A 20,287-nucleotide genomic window follows, 5' to 3' on the forward strand; every position below is an offset into this window, starting at 1 on the left:
AATTATATACATGCCCTGTGTGTCACCATACCCTGATCACGACCTGGTTGGGCACTGTGTCAACACAAAACATTCACGGCCTGGTTGTGTCGGCATCTGACAATACCTCAATCACCTCCTGGTTGTGTTACACTATACCTAAATCACGACCTGGTTGTGTTGGCATCTCACAATACCTCAATCACGGCCTGGTTGTGTCGGCATCTCACAATACCTCAATCACGGCCTGGTTGTGTCGGCATCTCACTATATCTCAATCACGGCCTTGTTGTGTCGGCATCTCACAATACCTCAATCACGGCCTGGTTGTGTCGGCATCTCACTATACATCAGTCAAGGCCTGGTTGTGTTGGCATCTCACTATATCTCAATCACGGCCTGGTTGTATCGGCATCTCACTATATCTCAATCACGGCCTTGTTGTGTCGGCATCTCACAATACCTCAATCACGGCCTGGTTGTGTCGGCGTCTCACTATGCCTCAATCACTAAGTATTCCTGTTTGTGTCGACGTCTCACCATACCTCAATCACGGCCTGGTTGTGTCGGCGTCTCACCATACCTCAATCACTAAGTATTCCTGTTTGTGTCGACGTCTCACCATACCTCAATCACGGCCTGGTTGTGTCGGCGTCTCACCATACCTCAATCACTAAGTATTCCTGTTTGTGTCGACGTCTCTCCATACCTCTATCAAGGCCTAGTTGTCATACCCTAATCGTTGTAGTCGTCGTTATTGTCGTAGTCGGGGTTGTAATTCTTTTCCTGTCGTTGGTGTCATAGTTTGGATCTGTCTTAGTGTCTTTCTTAATGTCATCATGCAGCCGTCCTGGTCTTTGTCATAGTAAACATCATAGATATTGCCATTATCGTCACCCAAATAAACTGACGTCCAAAAGAAACTTTACCAACTGAAAATTTAAATTTCAGACAAAGTATAATTATTTTTCCGATGAAGTCTATCTTAAACACATTCACTAAATACAACAATAATATATGCAGAAAATGTTAATCGTCTGTTACATGTTTGCGAGATAACACGCGAAAAAGTGAAAAACACTTGCACCACGGACAACTGCAAATGCACGTGCGGGTAAGGGTATAAAACGATTGCAACGGCAAGTCAGACATCCACAGTGATAAAAAAAACACAAAAGAAATGCAACGACTCCCAGTCGAACAACGTGAATGAACCTTGGGTATGGTACAGATGGGAGCCACCCACGCCCATATTGCACGAACCTTCGGTTGCTCCCGTGGTGCCGTTACCAACTTGATGCAACGTTACAGACAGACAAGGCGGACCGCTGACAGGCCAAGAACAGGCAGACCCAGGGTGACCACGCCCCATGATGACCGGTACTTGCGTACCTTGCACCTCCGAAATCGCTTCCTGACAGTGACGTCATCGGCGACAAATGCCTTAGGTCACAGGGTTACTCGACAGACAGTGGCCAGGAGACTCAGGGCTCATGGAATCAGGGCTTTTAGACCATACAGAGGACAGCTATTGACAGCGCAACATCGTCGTCTGCGATTGAGATGGGCCCGAACTGTACGACGTTTACAACGACGTGACTGGTAGAGGGAAGTCTTCACTGACGAAAGTCGATTCTGTATGTTTAGGGCTAATGGAAGACAACGTCTTTACCGCCGAAGGGGTGAACGAACGGCGGCGTGTTGCGTGCAGGAGGTCGTACCATATGGTGGAGGGAGTGTCATAGTGTGGGGAGGGATCTGTGGGCAGGAGAGGACACCGCTGGTCATCGTTGAAGGAAACTTGACAACTCAGCGTTACATGGATAACATTATTCGTCCAGTTGTCCTATCATGTCTCCAACAGCAGCCACGTGGTGCCATTTATCAGCATGACAACGCTAGAGCCCATACAGCCAGAATTGTCACTAACTTCCTCGCAGCCAACAACGTCAACGTCCTGCCGTGGCCTGCACGCTCACCCCAGAGAACACCTCTTGGACTTGATGGATCGTCGTGTTCGACAACGACCACACTCTCCAGCCAACCGGCAAGAACTGATCTTGGCCCTCCAAGTAGAATGGCGTCAAATCCCACGTGACCTTATCAGACGACTGTCTTTTTCTGTGCGTCGAAGAGTTTTTGCGTGTATTGAGGCATTTGGTGGTCATAGACGCTACTAATGACTTGTTATTGAACGTGAGCGATTGTTTACGTACTCTGCCTATTGTCCATGATTTTGAAAGCTCGAGTTTTGTACCACACCCAACTTTGGGGGGCTGTGACGTCATTCTCGGTCGCGGTATGATTGTCATTTTCAGTGTTGATTATGTTGATAAATTGATCTTCTCAATACACTGTACTCCATGCATGTATGTTTTTTGGTTTTTTTTAGCAAGAGTGATTTCAAACTCTGGTAAAGTTTCTGTTGGACGTCAGTTTAGTATGATTCAAATCTACACTTCATTTCATACCCTCGTCAGGTATGGACGAAGCATGAAGAACAGCTCGTCAAAACACATTACTAATTTTTTTGTGAGCGAAATCGCCTAAACGCAACCAATTGCGTGCACATCATGGAAAACGTGTTTTGTTTCACGGGAAGGATGCAGAAAAGGGCTATAAAAGACAGACTTTTAATAGCCACATCACTTGTTGCTGCAGACGTAACGGGTACTGACACAAGAAAATGCCAAGATTAACAGCAGAGGAACGTGAACGTGCCTTGGGCATGCTTCAAGTTGGTACGTCAGGTAGAGTCGTTGCACAACGGTTTCAATGCCATCATTCAACAGTCCTCAGGCTACTTAGCAGATACCAGCAGACAAGAAACACCAGAGATCGACCACGTCCGGTGTCAGAGAGTGGAGTTTCCCCCTAGCCTAATTTCCCCCCGGAAAAAGGGCTATATAGCCAAATATCCCCCCGGAAAAACGGCTATACAGCCAAATTTTCCCCCGGAAAAGGGGCTATATAGCCATACTTCCCACGGAAAGCACACTATATAGCCATATTTCCCACCCGGAAAATACACTATATAGCCAATTTTCCGCTTTGGAGTCAGATTTCCCCCAAAATTAAATATATATCTATTATCAAAAGTACCTAGATGTACAGTTGGCTTATGGAGTAATTTACAAGAGAAACCATGATTAAAATACATTTTTAATTTTAATAAATAGAGGATAGATATGTCACTCGACAGATCGGATCAGCCTTTTGTCACTGACGAAATGTTTTATTTATTATATATTTTTTTAGTAGGGTATGTGTTGTTGTTTTTGTTTTATTTTGTTGTTGTGTATTTGAGGTAAATCAGCGAATCTAATATCTTCCAACTGTCTTCAGTAACAATACGTCATATTGCTAGTTGAAACACACTTTGCTAGTTGATTTCTATCAGGTCTGCACTGTAAACTTGAACGGCAGTCGTTGCTCCTTATCATGGTTGCAGTGACATATCACTTTTCTGTAATCGAGAAGCCTCAGTCTCTCACTGCCAAGTATATTATAAAGTATATTTACAACGTATATAGCGCATATATCTGTGCGTGCTCATGACGTTTCTTGCCCCGATCAGAAGTCCGTATATTTTGCATTCCAGAACTTCCCAGCTACATGTGAAATATGCAACCAAAGCTGCCTGTCAGGCGCTAGAAGATTACCCATTCACATTACCATTACCACATTAACTCCTTGGTACCCATTTACTGTTTGTGGACAGAGGCAACAAGATCACTTGCCAAAAGTGACGCCGCAAGTTTTTCAACTCTTGTTTCATTGGAAGATATATACGTGAGTACTGTTTCCGTCATTTGTTCATTTACCAACTGATGAGCGGATTCTGTTTAGTGCACAGGGTTGTGAACCGCTGGCTATGCTTGCGACAACACTTTTAGGACCTGTACTAATGTCAGCCCTTAGGTTAAATAACTAAAATAACTACAGTGGCTAGCAAAATCTCAGGATGCAAATTCAACAGTCTGGACTCTCTTTACAATCAACGTGTTTTACAGCTTACAAATAGAATTTTAGACCAACCAAATCACTTTTTATACCCTTGTTATGACGTTTTACCATCTGGAAGAAGATATCGTGTACCTTGTTTAAAATCAAATAGAGCCAAATCTTCATTTGTTCCCGTTAGTATTTTATTTTTAAATGATGAACCAAGTCAACCTGTCTCTTAATCATTGTTTAATTCTTATGTACTTGTGTTAATTCATATTTTAGCTTCTTTAATAGTGCATATTTGGTTCCTTTATGTTATGCATATATGTTCTGTGTGTATGTTTGCATGCATGGAGTGTTATGTAAGTTTGCATGGAGTGTTATGTAAGTTTGCATGGAGTGCTATGTATGAGTGCAGATATATGTGTTGGTCTGAAATTGTATTGTTCGTAATGAGTGTATGTATACTCTTTTCACTACAAATATAATGGGATTCCAAATTCCCCTCGGGGTAATAAAGCTTTATTCTAACTAACACTAACGGGCTTCGAACCTGGGACCTCATGCTCTTGAGCATGATAAAGGCGACAGTGAAATTTTCAGCACCATTAAAACCATAACATTGGTGAACAGAATAACTATGTACAAAGATTTTTATTCATTTTACTGAATACTAATGACCTAGTGAAGTATTTACTAGTATCCAGCAACAGTTCATAAATAAGTTCTCTGGCATGAATAACAAGTGGTAAGTCGGAATCGTCTATGTTTTCAACACTAAACTTGTTATACAGGATTCCTAAAAGCTTGTTTTCAATTGAGACACGTTTAACTCCAATTTGTCTGTCAAATATGGCATGCAAGAACTTCGCTTTTGCCATTGCTGTTTGATCAATGTTTGTTAAATGGTGCAGTAGGTTATGTTTTTCAATACTGCATTGAAGAATCTGAGGGATATAGGGGAAATTCTGCTATATAACCATACTTCCCCCTTGTGTTAAGGGGGGAATCTGACTCTAAAGCGGAAATATTGCTTCGAGTCATTTTTCCTCGGGGGAAATTTCGCTATAGAGCCCTTTTTCCGGGGAGAAATTAGGCTATATAGCTCCTTTTCCGGGGGGAATTTAGGCTAGGGGGAAAATCCCACTCTCTGACACCGGGTCAACGTCGTGTAAGGACACCACGTCAGGATCGCCATATTGTTCGTCGGCATCTTCGTGATCGTACACTTCCGGCTACCAGGACTGCAGCAACCGTACAAGGCCGACGGAATTGATCAGTGCCGACACCGTACGTCGACGTCTCCGCTCAGCAGGGCTACGTGCTTGACGTCCATATGTTGGACCCATACTCACTGATCGACATCGAAATGAACGTCTGCGTTGGGCCAAAAGGCATCGTCATTGGAGATTGCGGCAGTGGCATGGTGTGCTGTTCTCTAACGAGTCTCGTTTTCATTTACGGAATGCTGACAGTCGACTGTGTGGCGTCGACGTGGAGAACGTTACCACAATGACAGCGTTGTACAGACAGACTGATGGGGGAGGGGAGTGTCATGTTGTGGGGCGGCATCAGTCATAACCATCGAACAGAGCTCCATGTTTGTCGTGGAAGAGTTAATGCCCTTTACTACAGGAATAACATATTGGCAAATCACGTCATCCCATTCATTCATTAGCACCAGGATATGCACACCTTCCAGCAAGATAATGCAAGAGCGCACACAGCACGTGCTTCAACACAGTACCTAGCGAACAATAATGTGCCTCTGCTTCCATGGCCAGCCCTGTCACCCGATCTATCGCCAATTGAACATCTATGGGATTACCTGGGTCAACGCCTCTCACGTGGTCCGCATTTGTACAGAACCTGAGAGAACTTGAAGATACACTATGTCAAGAGTGGAATGCCCCAGAACACTATTCGCAGACTTATTCGATCAATGAGAAGACGTTGCATGGCCTGTGTTGCTGTCAATGGCGGACATACCAGATATTGACTTTTCATTTTAACCCTATGTGTCTTCCTTACACTGATGACGTAATTGTAATTACTGTGTGGTATTCCTGTTTCCTTTGTCGTCTTTCTTAATAATCCGTCTATGTCTGTTCTAAGCAAATCTAAAAGGTCATTGCTCAAGTTGTTTTTGAATATTTCGTGATTTATTGCTGGTGCGTTTTCAATGCTGTTCAGTATATGTAGCATTACTGTAATTGCTTATCCGTGAAGATCCGGGTTAGAAGAGATCTTCGGCAACCCATGCTTGCCTTAAAAGACGAAAAATATTTGTTGTAAGAGTCGACCAACAGAAGCTGGTGGTCAGGCTCGCTTACATGTCATCGTTTCCCAATTGCGTGGGTCGATGCTCAGCATGTCAATCACTAGATTGTCTGGTCCAGATTCGATTATTTACAGCCCACCGTCATATAGCTGGCATATTGCTGAGTACGGCTTTAAACAACAGACAAACAAACAAATCCAAACCATCCTAGCGACCGGACGGACATGTTACATTTATAACGAAAGCCTTGTCCAAGCCACTCGCACCAGTAGGTCAGAGCAAGAGCGGGGTTTATGCCAAGTATGTGCTTGGATACATGTGTCTCTTGCCCCATGCGTCATTGTCTGTCTGCAGTCAAGCATGGAGAAATGCAGGGACAGCATGATTTTCAGTAGCATGCTGGCTAAATTAAGCCGATTAATAAAGCCTATCTTATTTGGAGACACATTTAACCTTCAGCGAGGTGGAGTTATTTTGCAACCATTTTGGTCGTTTGAACGTGAGTACAATGTTATGTTTTCTGGCTCGTTTTATGTAAAGCTGTAAACAATTTGTGTAGGCTAGGTTTGTGTAGTCCTAGTATATAGCTAGACTGTGTAATCCCAGGGTTGTTGTTACAGAGTGTGAGTGTGAAAGCCATATTAGTTCAATTTAGTTGTTTGGCATGTCCATATCATTGTAATGGATAGGTAATGTTTACAGTACAACTTGCTAATTGTCAGGATGAAAAGCTTGCTTCACTCTAGGTATGTTACATCAGAGTGTATTCTTTCAGTAGGATACAAGTATTTGTGTATGAATTGTTTGCTGTTTGATTGGAAGTTGAGGGAAGAAAAAGTAGAGATGTATCGATAGGGTAGGCAAGTCTGACACCAGTATCAGGGTCAAAACCCAAACGGAGCTACAACAGTACATTAAAGAAGTTGTGAATCATAAACTGTCTACTTTATTTGTTTCTTACACACCTGTGGGTGAGAAACCTATTTGAGATAACTGGTATCAAACATATGTGTGTGATCGAATTCCAGGCCCGTGGTTGGCTACTCCATGGTGATGACCTGAGGTCAGATGATGACGGACTACTTTTCTGATTGTAACACACTCCGTCGCAGTTGTGACTCAGCATAACACCACTGCCACAGGCTAATTTGCATATCACGTGACCGGACTTTTCTCTTGTTTATAACAAACGCGCTTTTTCAGAAATCAGTATAGAAGGACTAATGCAAGTATTTGGTATATGCTTTACATATCATTTTGCATTATTATACAGATATGCTACCACAACTGCGACAGTGAGTTGCATGACAATATATATTTATACATCAAAGTGACCGTACCGCTAGCTCTCCGTAGGGCTTCGATGACAGCACGTTGTAAACAAAGGATAACTACGCAAAAGCAAGTAGATTTTCACGTTTTAGGATACTTTCTAAATGAACCGTAACCATTCTTTGACATTTGTTTATGACAATGTGAAAGCTTGTCAAAAATGAAACGGATGAACAGCATATGCAATATCTTGAATGGACTTTGAAAGATGTGACGAATCGTCACATGGCGCTGGCCTGTGGCAGAGGTACTATGCTGGCTGGCTGCCGGCCGCAAGGATCTCTGGGTAGGAGAGTGTGATTGTAAGTCATTGATAAGTTGCTCGTGATGCAATCGAATGTTCACCTACGCCTTGTTGAACCACGGGACCGTGTGATAATTGATGATGATGATGATGATGATACCAGGGCAATGCGCGCCTGCGGGGCAAAGCGACCAATCGAGTTATTTCAAAAACAACCGATAGGTGGCGCGAATTTTAACTCCCGACCAGTCATGAGTGACGTCATGTATTACGAGAACTAGCAGTGACGGCATCGAAAGACCGCATGCAGGTAGGAGCGGCAAAAGTTTAAAAACAGCACCGAGGAGGCACACTTTGCCCCAAGTATAAATCAACAATAATCAAAGTATCAATTTAATAAAACCTGATTAATATTCTTTACAGGATGCTGGTTAATGGGATTATTTGTGATGTCAACTTTCCACCACTGACGTCTCAACTAAATTTTCGGGAAATTGGTGGGCCTAGAAGTACAAAAGCTGGAAGAAAGTACAAGGGAACAACAGGAGAACAAATTGAAAAGAATATTCTCTGCACTAAACTAACAGATTTGTTCTTCTCAGAACCCAGCGATGATTGTCAACTGGACATTGTTTTTCTTTTTATAAATTTGATAGACTGCCATCATTACTTTGCAATCAAGTCCACGGAGTGTATGATAAACATATTTTCCTCTCACCAGTATGGACCAAAGTTTGATCCCCTGTCTGTTGTCCTCTTTGCACGTAGGTTTCTGCGGAAAGTGGAACACCTTGTACATTTACATTTGTGAAGAATTCTATATTATTGACGGATGTGTTGAAGAACTTATTATGTAGAACAATGTTGAGAAATTACAAGCGAAAATCCCAGCAAGCAAACTATGGGACAGAGGCCCTGCAACGTGCACATGACGCTATGAGGTCTGGCTCATATGTGCGTCAAGTATCACGTGACTATGAGATTCCAAGAAAAACGCTGACTCGGCACTATAAGGGACTTGTCAAAGCACCAGGAAAATTGGGTAGATTCAGAATTGTGTCCACGACACATTTGAAAATGAGTTGGTTGCACATATTGTGCAAATGCAACACATGTTTTATGGCCTAAACCCAACTGACGTTGCGGAAAATAGCTTTTCAACTTGCCGAGAAATATAACCTCGAAAACTCATTTAATCAAACAACAAAGAAAGCAGGACCTGACTGGTTGGCAAACTTTTTGAGACCATATCCAGAGCTATCAATAAGAAAACCTGAAGCCACTAGCATCTCAAGAGCTGTTGGCTTTAACAAACCATTCTAGCGAACATTCTAGCGAACATTCTAGCGAAAAAGGGTGACAAACAAGTGGGCAAAATGACAAGTGGTGGACGTGACAAAACTGTTACGGTTGAGTGTTGCTTTGATGCGACAGGCACTTATGTCCCACCTTTGCTCATATTTCCCAGGAAAAGGATGCCGAGAGCTCTTATGAAGGGGGCTCCAGCTGGATCGGTTGGTAGAGCAGGCAAGAATGGTTGGATAAATCAAGAGGTGTTCCTCGATTGGCTGAAACATTTCACAGGGTTTGCAAGGCCAAGCAAAGAGAACCCATGCATGCTTATCCTCGACGATCACAGCTCTCACAAGACACTCCAGGCTGTAATGTACGCCCGGGAAAAAGGCATCACGATGCGATGATTGTGTTACCACCACATACCACGCTTAAACCGCAACCATTAGATAGGACCTGAAGCAGATAAGTGGATGCTTATGAACCCGGCAACCAGAATATCATTCTTCGAAATGGCTCAGCTGTTTGGAGATGCGTACCGAAAAACATCCACAATGCTAAAAGCCACAAATGGCTTCCAGTGCACTGGCATTTTGCCTTTTAATCCTGATGTTTTCACCAGCGATGATTTTGTAGACTGAGGTTCATACAGTTTCGCTCCCACTCTATGAAGGTTCATACCCCAATGAATCCACACAAAGTGAAGGTCAATTCTTAAGTAAACAATGTTGTACATATTGGTAATTTCTTCGAGGTGTGAACTTTTAACTCGGCTCCAGCGTGTTCTTTGTTTTTGTCTTGTTTGTATTATCATCATCGCCTTGATCATCCACAGACATGGCGGAAACCTGTGTTTTGTGTAGGGTCACATTATTTATGTGTAGTAAGCAGTACATGGAACGACGTCACTTATGACAATGGTGTTATGTATTAATGCGCCACTGCGATCATGAGAATATACAAAATGCATCGATCCGTTGCTAAAAAGGTGCGATTTTAGGGTGTGTAAGAAACAAATTACTGTACTTGTGCCTGTAAGATTCCATTGAACTTACAACTCGTTGTTACAAAGCGTATCTAACTCGCTTTCGCTCGTTAGATACGTTTTGAAACAACTCGTTGTAAGATCAATGGTATCTGATAGACACTTGTGTAGTAATCTCTATGTATGTATCTACATTTCGTAAAACTTCCGCCTGAAACCCCTTCTCGACATTTTTAAAAATCGTGACCCTTGGCTAGAAATATTGAAAAAAAACACATTATCTAGAGTTAGTGTAGGCCGGGATTCTGGATGGTTGAATGTAGTGTAACATGCATTGTGTTCGGGGACAAGGATCAAGAGACTGTTCCAAGTTCGTTTGTTATTTAACGCTGCACTCAGCAATTTTCCAGCTACATGACGGCGGCCAACTTGTTTCTCTCGAACTTTTCCAACCTCTGCAGCACTTTGACAAGAGCAATATGTTAGGATGTTCCCTCTGCACTACATTGTTGAGATGGGTGCGTTATCCACTCTTCATGGAATGGTAGGATGGGAAGCCGGCAGCCTCATGAATGTCTGTTTCAGCAACTTCCTTGTCATAGATCATTTGAATCGAATTTGTCTGGGACTTAACTCACTGACGTGGAGCTGGCTATCCATATCTTCAGTGCTACCAGCTCTTCTGTCGGATGGTTGTGGAGAAACTGGCCCTTTGTGATGCACTTCTCGAGGCAGCCACACTGTACACAATATATGCAAGTCAGTCGCCAATTGTTGAGTCTGTACCTGTAGCCATCTAACAAGACTTGATGCCCATTTTTCTGTGACGTGAAGTATTGTGACTTCCTTGGGATTCGCCATGGTTTTAAACCAACAATGTTTTACTTAGTGTTTAAGAGGTCGCCTTCTGCCTTGGTGACCTGTCCCTCTTTGGGACTCAAACGTGTGTGTAGGGTACACATATTAATTGTGAGTTTTAGTATTGATAAGCTGCTGTTTAAATACGTTCGAATAGCTGGCCACCTTTCAGAAATAGTAAGTGTGGCCTTTGGTATTGCATCTGTTGGCTTTGGGAGATCAACGACAGATATCGGTTCTAACTGCAATTCTTTGTTTTAACCGAGCCCGGGAAGGGACATTTTATCGACATTCCAGTAACAATTTTTAAGTGAGCAGTGGATTCAGGTTGATTGCAAGAAGGGCACGCCTTCTCAAAATGTTTTGTGACTGAGTAGTTTCATTTGTGTATGAGTATGGTTATTTGTGGAGTGGGTTTAATTTGAGTCATCGGTGGATCTTACTTGCTTCACATTTGGCTTGCCGTTTTGGGTTTGATCAAGTGTGTTGGAAGGGATTAGTCTGTATCTCCACTTTGTCTAGAGTCGATTCTCTATTGTGTCTGCTTTTTTTTTATTTCAATGAACGTCTATCATGTGTCTGGGACACGGGATCCTTCAGAGATCCGATTGTTTGCCTTGATCTCATAGTTTTGTATATTCGTATTGATTCTTATGGACTAGAGTTGGAGTTTGTCGTTGATGACTCCAATTAAGCTGTGAATACTGATTGACGGTCAAGTAGGCGGACCGAATGTGCTTGTGTATATATGGGCCCAACTGCCCCAGGTAGTTTGAATTTTAGTGATAACTATTGAGGTTTGACTAGGATAGAGAGACGGTCTATCACAGCATCTTTCCCCTTGTGTTTGAACATAACTGTTTTTTCACTTGAAAGGGTGAACCTGCATTTAATGCACCATTGACATCTCGGAGTTCATATTTTGTCAGGGCCTGAGTAAACTAAATAAAATATACACGTTAGTATTCTCACTGTAGGCATTAGTAGGTCCAGCCGCAGAAACGTCTTTTAGCGGTCTTTCTAATCAAATAACACGTATCACAGGATATCTGAATGTATTGTGTGTGCACTCAGGGTTTGTGCATTAAGTTGTAAGCCTTATGAGCATGCGTCTGATCATACTCCAATCATGGTCTGGTTGTCAGTGTGTCATCCCAAAATCACGCCCTGGTTGTATCAGTGTCGTCATATGCTAAAGTCGTTATAAAGAAACAAATTATGACCTTGTTGTTTGGTTTGTCACCATATACGGTTCAAGGTATGGGTTTCTGTAGCGACGAGTCAAATAAAATCACTTATAGGGAGCAGAACAGAGACCCGGTTACCACAGCTACTGAGATAACACTCCTAAGTATTCAACTATGAAGTGATTGCCGTAGCCTCGTGTGAACCTCTTTCTGTGATGCAAGTTAAAAACGGATGTCATTTTGAACATTCAACAAATAACTATGCAAGATCATATATTTAAAAAACATACTAGATACACTAGATAAAATGTTTGTTTATATCATCTCACAGATGTTTTAAGTAATGTCCTAACGAGTGTTGATGGTATATCTTTATGTTAGTGTATTCATATGTTACACCAAATTGGATGTGAGCATGTTGCTGACTATCCTATGACAGCCGGGTCGTGAGGAAACCCAATGTAGATGAGATAGTGATACAGGACCAAACATCCCAGTATCTGCAGGTCGAATGCTCCAAACGTATGTATCGTAGGATAGGTCCCAGCACGGAATTTAATACTTTTAAACATTCATGGATAAGAGCACCAAAAAAACCCCTAAAATTCACATGAACTGACCATTTCATCTGTGCCTACACATGCTACAACTAACTATGGGCACTGTCACATATCAGTTTAAAGCTATAACTTCTACAGGTGGTAGAGGTTTTGTATACTATTCTTAGCATACATAAGAAAACCTGTTATTTGAAAGGCTGGCCACCCGATCATTAAACCAATTCTTACGATCAAAGGTTGCTTGGAACAAATTCTAACCCGGAATCCCCACAGGAGCATGTCTGATTGAAGCTCAACCATCTTTTAAGGGAACTAAAGGGGGAAACACTGCAATACTTTATTTATGTTTATTCATCTTCTGAAATGAAAACATAATGCCACAAACTGTCTAAGTTATAAAAGCATTCAATGCTGTCACTTAAAACACATTGTAGTTGGAAGTATTTCATACCTCCATTTTTTTAATTCAGTCATCATCAATATAAATAACATCATCAACAATGTGCAATGGAGTTGCTTGGACAGTTTTAGTTTTCACAGTTTTAGTTTTCACAGTACACATAGGAACACTTGTCCCCCCACTCTTCATTTTGGCAGCCTCAGACTTGAAAACATGTGATATGCTCATGCCTGTGGATGTGTTATACCCTAAACTAGATGGTTCTGGCCTGGGTTTCACAGACCACAATTTGGGTGAATCACTCTTTTGTACTGGGTGTGAGGTAAAATGTCTCTGTGTTGGCACATTGGTCACAGGCACCTTATTCCCAAAGGCCTTCACAGCCTCGGGAGCTGCAACAGTTTTTATGTATCCACCTGAAGCAGACATAACCATGTGAGGAACAGGCGAGTCTCTTTTCTGAATAAGTGATCTTTGGACTGACTTTGCCATAACATTCCCATAATCCTCATCTGAAGACTGACTGTGAATGGAAATATCATCAGCCAGTTCTTTCCTTAAGTTTAAGAAATGTTGCTTTCTTCTGCTGGAACTTGCTGGACCAAGTAATCTTCTGTCGGCAACCATGGTATGTTCACCCCATGTCTTGACCATTTGACCACTGTGAGGAATCTTCCCATGAGAATCAACTCTCTTCTTGGGACCAGCTGGCTGTTCATTAATTGGTACATACACCAACTTTGACGACTGGTGACCGTTAAACTGTTTCTCTACCTTTCTCACAAGAAACTGTGGTCTGGGCTGGATGCAATACTGCGAAGGTACTGCACCAGATACCCTAGCATTCTGCTGAGTTCTGAGCTGTAGAATGTTCTGATGACGTCTTTGGGCCTGCATGGGCATTGGTCTTACCTCGCGCGTGACACCAGTATTGGTACAATAATACAGTTTAGATCTGTCAGCAATGGGAGGAGGCTGTACTTCCACTATGCTGATATCATCATCAATCCATTCAGCTCCAAGGCTGCTCTTTTTCTCTTTCCAAAACTGGATCTCTTCCTTTGACACCCTTTTTAACACAACTCTACATGTGGCCATTTGACGCTTCAACTGCCTGCTTCGTTTGTTCAGTCCTGTTCTTACTTTCCTCAAGAACTCACCTTTTTGCTCCTTATTGAATTTATACTCATGTATGTGTTTGAAACAGTGCTTCCGTTTCTTTTTGTATGTTACAGGATAGTCGTTTGAACGGTACCTCAATTTATCAAGAAACCCATTCCGAACCACTGTTGAGCAGTGCTCTTCCACATCTTTGATTGTGCACACTGAACTGTCAGGTTTGATGTGTTTCTTGACTCTCTTCCCAAGAAGTGATGAAAATGGTACATTAAGAAGAGCTCCTTGAATATTCTTGCTTGGACTAGTCGCCTCAGTGGCCTCACCATCACTCGCATCGTCTGGTACTGAGAAACTGAGTCTCTTCCTGGAAGTGCCCTCCCCATCTCGACTCAGCTGGGACATAAGGGACCTTGGTGTCCGTGGAGAGGTTAAAGGCCTACTGTCCAAACCTTCCACAGCAACTATCTCACAATCAATGTCCATATCAGACTTGGATCTGGACACAACATTTTTGGCTTGTTTGCTTGATAACAGTCCAAATGATTTCAAGAAATCAGATTGATGCACTCCATTGTTGCAGGGCAAATCTTGACGCTTCCACAAAGGTATTTCTGGACGTCTCTTTCGAGGTCTTGGGAGAAATGGTGTAGACTTAGGTGGCCGTGTTTTTGGTTTACTACTTTGCACGGAAACAGCACATGTCTGGGAAGTGTGAGATGGTTTGTCAGACTGTGTTGAGACACTGTATTCATTTTCCATGTGGGTGAGAACATGCTCCTCCAACTTCGACTTTCCATTCTTGCCACCGAACCAGCGGTCACAATAGAAACACACATACACATCCACAACTTCCGCATCAGAGTCATCTGGAAGATAGTGTGATCATCATTAAAAAAGGGCATCATATGATCAATTCTGAGCAGAGAAAGAAGCAAATTCAATTTCCCTAGCCTTGGACCTACCTAGAGACGCACATTACTTATTGTTTTCATTGTATGTAAACTTTAAAGTCAAAAGTGTATCCCATGTTTACTTTTGAGGTAGGTTGCCTGCTTGCCTGAATTTTATGTGATTATGAATATCAATTCAAATATTCAACAATCATATTAAAGCATCTGCCTTAGTCTTTCTGACATGTTGCCAAATACACTGATCATAGGAATCATACTTGGAACAAGTCATATCCAAATATCAATTTACCTTCTGCTTTTGTTTCATTCAAAATGGCAAACCTTCCAAAATGCAGCACCAAAACATCATCCTGAGGTCACACACAATTATATACATATTTGTACTAAGAATAATATTATCTAAAATAAGGAATGGAAATCCAAGGATCCTTCTTACAAAGTACATGGAAGCCAGGAGTTAATTTCTGAGAGAGCTTCTAGCTACCCTAAACCAATTTATAGAGTATTGCGTGTTCAATGTAAAACAAATGTAGCTACAGTACATTAATAAGAAAGTTGAATATAGCAACAAAAACAAACTGTCAAAAACCAGGGATTTACCTAGGATTCCAAACTAAGTGCTCTAAAGCAAATTGGGGAAAAAAATGTGATGTTGGTCCAAATTAGATTTTTTTTAACGTTCTTATTTTCATGAATTCTGAAGAATAGGGACATTATTAATTCAAATTGAGAATTTTTACTGTCATTTGCAGCAGACATGGGGGCCGAATATCAGCCTCTGAGCAGGTCTAGATAAATCCCTGAAATCATTAACACAGCGAATAAAATCATTGGCATGTCTCTTCAGGACATCAGCAGAATTTATGAGCAGCAAACAGTTAACAAAGCAAATAAAATATTAAGCGGTAATTCGCATGTTTTACATTCAGAGTGTCAACATTTTCTTTCTTGCTGCTGGCTACGATTGCCCATGTTGAGAACAAACAGGGTCTGGAATTCATTTATACCAGCTCAGTTCTGTGATAATTGCATAGCATTTATTCACCAATGCCACATTTAATGATAATTCCATTTGTGATGTTCTTCTACAAACAAATATGTGTTTATCAATAAGCTGAGAACTTGTGCTCCTGAAACCCAAATTTCCTTAAAGGTAATAAAGTGTTTTCTTATCTTATCTTAATGTCACTTCCGGTGGAACTTTAGCATGTTTAGAGGGTTATTAATCACATTAATAAGAAAGTAATATACACTTCCAGTTTGGGAAATCACATGGCTAATGCAAGACAACTTTAAAACAGAAGGGACCCGTGAAGATCTAGGTTAGAATAGATCTTCAGCAACTATGCTTGTTGTAAGTGGTGACTAACAGGATCAGGTGATCAGGATTGCAGACTTGGTAGATGCATGTCATTGTATCTCAATTGCAATTAATTGATGCTTATAATATCAATCACTGGCTTGTCTGGTCCAGACTCGGTTACTTACATACTGCTGTCATATAGCTGGAATATTGCTGAGTGTGGCGTTAAACAGCAAACAATAAAAACAAAGGTCCTAATTAGCAAGTTTGAAGCACATCGGGTTTAAGTGTCTTGACCCTCCATTTCATCCTCTATCACATGCCTGAGTATTTCTGGTTGAAAACATGGATATTTACTCTTAAAAACATGTCATACAAACACGGGAGTTGGTTCAGTACACAAGGAAGCAGAACTACCTAAAGAATACTTCCAGTGACCTTGATAAAAGTGGCATAAAACCACCTCTTTAATGCAATGTCTGAGGATGAACTTTAGCAACTTGCATCCCACTACAATGAATAATTCTAGACTTAATGTGAGCATCTAGGTGAAATTCAATGCAACACAACAAAGCAAATAATATATGCTACTCATTGACAATAGGTCACCGTGACCTGTCATCTTTTGTCATACATATAAAATCAAATCATATAACTTCAAAATCTATCTTCAGAAAAATCATTTTAGTGACTATTGCAATCCTACTTTATGCATGACCTTCACTGTGACCTTACAGATGGAATAGATCACTCACAACCTTTTCCATCTGACCCATACTAAGGGAGACATGTACCAACTTGTCTTGACATAGAAATGAAACCTTTCTTCGAATGGCATATCAATGTGCAAATAAGTCCAAGGACTACAAAGGAGATATGCAGTGAGGTGAAATGGGGTTTAATTGAACTAACATGGTGATGTGCACGCATGTATGTGCGTGCGCTTGTACTATTTCGGACTAATGCTGATTTCATAGTGCTAGCCCACTAAGATACCATGCCTAAGGTTTAACATGAATACCCCAATCAGACACAGTATACTGAATCCGAGGCAACAAGTCCTTGTTTTAGATAGACCCTTATGGCCGAGCGCCAGACAGGGTAACAACAAGTACCATCTTATAACATCTTTCGGTATGACTCGGCCGGGGATCAAATCCCCCGATATTCCGCTCTCCTGTCAGATGCTCTACCACTAGACCACGGAGGTGGTCCTGCAAAGGAGATATGCATGCTATGATATCCTTAAGTTATCCAAACGGAATGGTTGTTTCAAAAATAAAGTGTGGTGGAGGTTAAATTCAGACAAAACTATCAAGCCTCCCCTTTTACATGGAGCTCCTTAACAAAGACTCTACAGTTATCTATTTCAAAGACAGGAGAAAGTCAGAAATCATAAGTGGCAAGGTGGAAGTACATACCATCAGAAGAATCCACAGACAGGACATCAGCATTGTTTTTCAGGCTAGTCTGCAAGACAACATCAAACACTACAGAAAAATCATGATAAATTTTGTACCATAAATTTCCAACCTTTCAAAAAGTAACAAGAAAGCAGCGTTATGACTATGGGGTATATTAGAATTCTGTTTGTTCATATAGAAGTGAATATAAACTATAAAAAAAAGAGTCCAATAAAGCCTTAGAAGTGATAGGCACTTGGTTGCTTTATGTCACCAGAAAAATATGATTAAATGTGAAATTAATACAAACAAAAGGTCCTTCTCTGGAAAAAATAACTCAGTCTTGATAAGCATATCTTAGGTAAGCTAACTTCAATAGTTTCTGAACACACACTATGCACTAAGTAAAATAACATGGATCAAGGGCCATAACTCTGTGAAAAAATAATTGACGGGACCAATTTTCAAACTCAAATCTTGACAAATATATCTTAGATAAGCATGCAAACTTTCGTTAAAGTAACTTCAGTAGTTCTTGAGAAAACTTGTCCCCATTTCACACAGTATACACTAACTTGAAAAGCACAAATCAAGGGTCATAACTCGGTAAAATATGAATTCAAGACATCAATTTTCAAGCTAATTTGAGATCATGACCAGTAACATCAGTGAGTAAAATTTCATTCCTTTGAATTAAATAGTTTTTAACAACATTTGTCCGTTCTTATATCCCCCAGCCCGCTTCGTGGTGGAGGATAAAAATAATGCTTTATGGGCCAATTACTAGATCCTTTAGATTTGTGACATGAGGACATTTGTCTTGAATACTGGAACCCATGATAACTTTATACCATGTCATTAATGTACAAATTGAACGTAGCCATTTTTGCATGAATGAATGTATAACAATTTTTTATTTAGGCTTTCTTGTATGAAAATCTTACAAGTACAACATGACATGTACACTGCAGCCTACAGAGTTAATAAATGTTTTCTTCACTGCCATATTGGAACCAATATCTATCATGTGAATGTGCAAACACAAATAGAAACAGGTGATGATAAACAACCGGCAAACTGAAAGTGTGCTTGCATTGCATCACAGTTTATAGTAGTCATAATCATGGTGAGAGGAAAGGGTTTTTCTTCCAGGAGCAGACAGGCCTAATGACAAAATAACTGACATGTCTAGGCTTCATATAATAGACAGATAGTAACACTCAACGCATATTTACCAGATCAGCTGTTGTGTTTGGCTTTGTCAGCAATTCAGTGTGGCCCATATACTCATAACATGCTTGGACTACACTTCGAAGTTTGTCAGTAGATTCACATTCCCCACCAGCAAACTGAAACAGTTATTCTCTGCATACAACACAATCCAACTGGCTTTGAGGACAAAAGCACATGTAGAAAAACACCTTTACTGAACAGTCACATTAATGTTTCCTTTCCTCAATGTGTGAGAGTTCCTTACTTTATTGACAGATTCCTTCAAGATGTAAGTTAGACACATCGCTCCGATTGCAACCAAATATTCTGTTCCGGAACACGGTTATCATGTAAATATGTTTGCTGAGTGTACCCTCAACATCAAGTGTTGATCTATCATGCTGTACCTAAATTAACAACCCCTCATTACTTAAATCCACCGTGTCACACCTCTGAAACACACATGTCTGGATACCTGTTTTAAAAGATCATCACTGTCTTTGACACTTGGAGCAACCCAGGGAATGTCCACAGGCCACCACTCAGGTTTGTAGAATTGGCTGGCTGGTGGGGTGGGTGTTCTGGCTGGACATGCTATGTTGATCAAGCGGGGAAGGAATTCCTCCAACTGGGGCTGGAAGAGGACACAGACACAATCTTACTTAAACAAGCATGAAATACTCATATCCCCCAATATGACATGTCAGGTTGTGTGCAATGCATTAGCTCCTGTGAACTATGTTCACTGGACCTTTTTTGCAAATGGCCTAATTGCAGCACTAAAAAAATTATGACTGGTGTTGTTTTGCCATCTGCAGTTTATGAAAGAATACGTAACTGTTTTTGTAATGAGTAAGGATAAAACATATTACAATTAGGAGCAACGTTTCGGTGTAGGTTCTAACACCGTTATCAAGCAAGTGAAGTACAGAGTATGGTTGACAAGAATATATACAGAATAGGAGGCAGTGTTTATAAGGTTGAGTAGGTTGAAGATCAGTTACACTGTTGTATTTGTAATGAGTTATGTTTCTGCACTAAGTTAGTCAGTGAATGCAACAACCGTGTCCATGACACTTTTGGAGGAACATACACACAAGCAATGCAGAACTTACCAACAAGAAGGGAAATGTATTCAATACTGCGAGATGACATTATGTGCCAAGTTTGGTGAAGAAATATGGTACGGTTTTCAAGATCTGGTCCGGAAACGAGGACTACCGACATTTTCAGTCTAAGTCAAAGACGTTGCCATGGAAACTCAATTTTAAA

At 41.1% G+C, this 20,287-nt stretch overlaps 1 protein-coding gene across 5 annotated transcripts in view; it reads right to left on the reverse strand.

Moving 5' to 3' along the window:
* Positions 1-13,022: 13,022 nt before the first annotated feature.
* Positions 13,023-20,287, reverse strand: part of LOC139445089 (uncharacterized) — a 34,697-nt gene continuing 27,432 nt past the window's right edge. For all 5 annotated transcript variants that reach the window (XM_071226179.1, XM_071226177.1, XM_071226174.1 and 2 more), the window contains exons 3-6: positions 19,491-19,649; positions 19,039-19,152; positions 17,822-17,870; positions 13,023-15,052 (exon numbers count right to left, since the gene is read on the reverse strand). In XM_071226179.1, the coding sequence (XP_071082280.1) occupies positions 13,134-15,052; positions 17,822-17,870; positions 19,039-19,152; positions 19,491-19,649 (2,241 nt within the window). In that variant the 3' untranslated portion in view covers positions 13,023-13,133. The remainder of the gene's footprint in view (positions 15,053-17,821; positions 17,871-19,038; positions 19,153-19,490; positions 19,650-20,287) is intronic.

This window comes from Haliotis cracherodii, unplaced genomic scaffold (genome assembly GCF_022045235.1).
Source record: "Haliotis cracherodii isolate W230 unplaced genomic scaffold, xgHalCrac1.p SCAF_6, whole genome shotgun sequence".
In the NCBI taxonomy this organism is placed as follows: domain Eukaryota; kingdom Metazoa; phylum Mollusca; class Gastropoda; order Lepetellida; family Haliotidae; genus Haliotis; species Haliotis cracherodii.